Raw genomic sequence first — 2,116 nt, forward strand, 5'->3', positions numbered from 1 at the left:
AGAGTAAGAACTTCACAGTGACACAAAACATAAGAGAAAATTAGCTTTATTTGGAATTTACCAGAAATCAGCAGCAAACGAATCAGAACAGGAAAACAGCTGAAAGATTCTAACTTTTATAGATTTTCATTGATAGACGATATGATAAATAATGAATTTTCAGATAATGACCAACAGTACCCAAAACTGCATGTATTGAAACGAGGTGATCTATTTAGTTTGATTCTAGTGAAAACATGCAATATGTAGTTGGAACATTATGTGAAATAATTAATATTAGATTATCAAAAGCTTATTTCATATTGATACATGTTGAAGGAAGTAGTTAGTATCACTTATTATCAATCAAAAAAATCTATTAAAGTCATTCAGTATGTAATATTTTGATAACATTTCATATCTAGACTAAATCATATAGCTAACATTTAAATTAAAAAAATGGAAAATACCCAAACCACATAACTTTTCTGATTCAAATTCAAATATTAAAATCCTTACAGTCACACAAAAACTTGATATCTGAATCTTTCACATGTTCAGATCGACTGGTACTGGAGTTTGGCTGTCATTGTCACCATCCTCTTCTGCATTCTGTATCTATAAATAAAGGTTATTATTAATAACAAGACATCAGAGTTAAGAAGTTTAATCTGAACTCAGGGATCTGACAAGATAGACAGTTTTAACTGCAGCTTTCCTGCTTACACTGTGATCATTAGGCTTATTTTGTAGTAATACCAATCAATGCAATTAAATAGAATTAAGTAAGTAGTACCTCAAAGCCATAGTCCTTGCACTGGGTTTTAAAGAATTTTTTGATCTCTTTTTCTTTATTTTTTCTCTCTTTTTCTTGCAGTCCTTCATGGTTCTTCCAGTAAACCCTAAGTATCTCATCAGAAAAGTGCTCTGGGAGAAGCTTGGACACCTGACATCAAGGACAGCAACATAAAACTGACATATAACACAGCCAATGTTGTCTTATGGAGATGCATAAAAAAAGAACAGAGCTCATAGAAATTAAGGGTATAGTTCTCACCTTTGATTTGGATATTGGGATTGCTTTGTCAGGCTTATCCTTGCGATAGAAAAATGCTTTACTGATGGGGTCATTGTCTTCCATCCCATAGTCCAAAGTGACATTCTAAAATGAAACGTTACAAAGAATCCTGTGTTTATATTCACATGTAAATAACAGTATGTAAACAGTGGAAGTTTAAAACATCTATTAAATAAAATGAACACAAAAAATATATCTGGATTTTAAGAAAAGTTTGATGAATTAATAAAACTCACAATAACTTCAAACTTGTCTTCACGAAAGCGTTTACTCAGTTTGTCTTTCAAATCTTTCTTCATCTCCTAAAGGATGGTGATAAAAATGTGTGTTATTAATATTATTTTGTTAATCTTGTTTTCTGATCTGTTCTCGTTCTTACCTCCAATTTTTTCTTTTTGTATTCTTTCTCAAGCTGAGAAAATGGAAAAATGGGAGGGAGAAGAAAAGTATTTATTCAAAGCACAATTGCTTGAAACCAAATGTTTAAAGAAAATCTCGTTTTCTTAATTTCTCAGTTTCAAACAGGATTTTTGTCACCCACAAAATTCAAGCTGTTTCAAAACTTCATCACAATAAATATTAATTTGCAGCTTGGTGTTTTAGTACATATATGGAAACTGACTCTTGTCTGAAAATAAGAACCGCTGTGTCAGCCTCTGATGACGATTTAGGTTATGTCTACATGTACATGGCTTCTTTGATAAACACAGCCTTTTATGTGCCTTTTGACTTTTTGCCAAAATGTAAACTGTTCTGTAAACTTCTTTCTCTTTTCCTTCCAGTAAACTCTAAGTATCTCCTCAAAACACCACTGTGGGGCAAACTTGCCATCAGGGACAGCAGCATAAAAATGACATATTACACAGCCCAGGGGCGTCACTAGGTTTTAAGGACAGGGGGGGGGCTTAGCCCCCAAGAGATTCACACGATATGAACGAACGTAGTGAATGAGCACAAAATTTCACAAACAGAAAACAAGACTGAGAAATTGTTTTCCTACTTTTTTGGACAGATTAAACATCCTAGGCCACCATTAGATCTATTGTTTTATTTCAGTCT

At 32.8% G+C, this 2,116-nt stretch overlaps 1 protein-coding gene across 2 annotated transcripts; it reads right to left on the reverse strand.

Annotated features, from left to right (window-relative positions):
- Positions 1 to 30: 30 nt before the first annotated feature.
- On the reverse strand, positions 31 to 2,101 carry LOC102310468 (deoxynucleoside triphosphate triphosphohydrolase SAMHD1). 2 transcript variants are annotated; one of them, XM_005953553.2, is made up of 5 exons: positions 1,437 to 2,101; positions 1,294 to 1,359; positions 1,037 to 1,141; positions 776 to 925; positions 31 to 597 (listed from the first exon to the last, which is right to left on the reverse strand). In XM_005953553.2, the coding sequence occupies exons 2-5, from the start codon at positions 1,354 to 1,356 to the stop codon at positions 529 to 531; spliced, it is 387 nt and encodes a 128-aa protein (XP_005953615.1). In that variant the 5' UTR covers positions 1,357 to 1,359; positions 1,437 to 2,101; the 3' UTR covers positions 31 to 528. The 2 variants fall into 2 exon arrangements, with proteins under 2 accessions (XP_005953615.1, XP_042073956.1); XM_042218022.1 differs by having other exon boundaries at positions 1,294 to 2,101.
- Positions 2,102 to 2,116: the final 15 nt, after the last annotated feature.

Source organism: Haplochromis burtoni, unplaced genomic scaffold (assembly GCF_018398535.1).
Source record: "Haplochromis burtoni strain Fernald_Lab_line unplaced genomic scaffold, NCSU_Asbu1 Contig_5156, whole genome shotgun sequence".
NCBI lineage: Eukaryota > Metazoa > Chordata > Actinopteri > Cichliformes > Cichlidae > Haplochromis > Haplochromis burtoni.

Coding starts and splice junctions, on each gene's coding strand:
- LOC102310468 (XM_005953553.2), bottom strand. CDS start 1,356: ATGAAGAAAGATTTGAAAGACAAACTGAGTAAACGCTTTCGTGAAGAC. Junction 1,142..1,293: donor AAGACAAGTTTGAAGTTATT/GTGAGTTTTATT, acceptor GTTTCATTTTAG/AATGTCACTTTGGACTATGG. Junction 598..775: donor GCAAGGACTATGGCTTTGAG/GTACTACTTACT, acceptor CTTTATTTATAG/ATACAGAATGCAGAAGAGGA.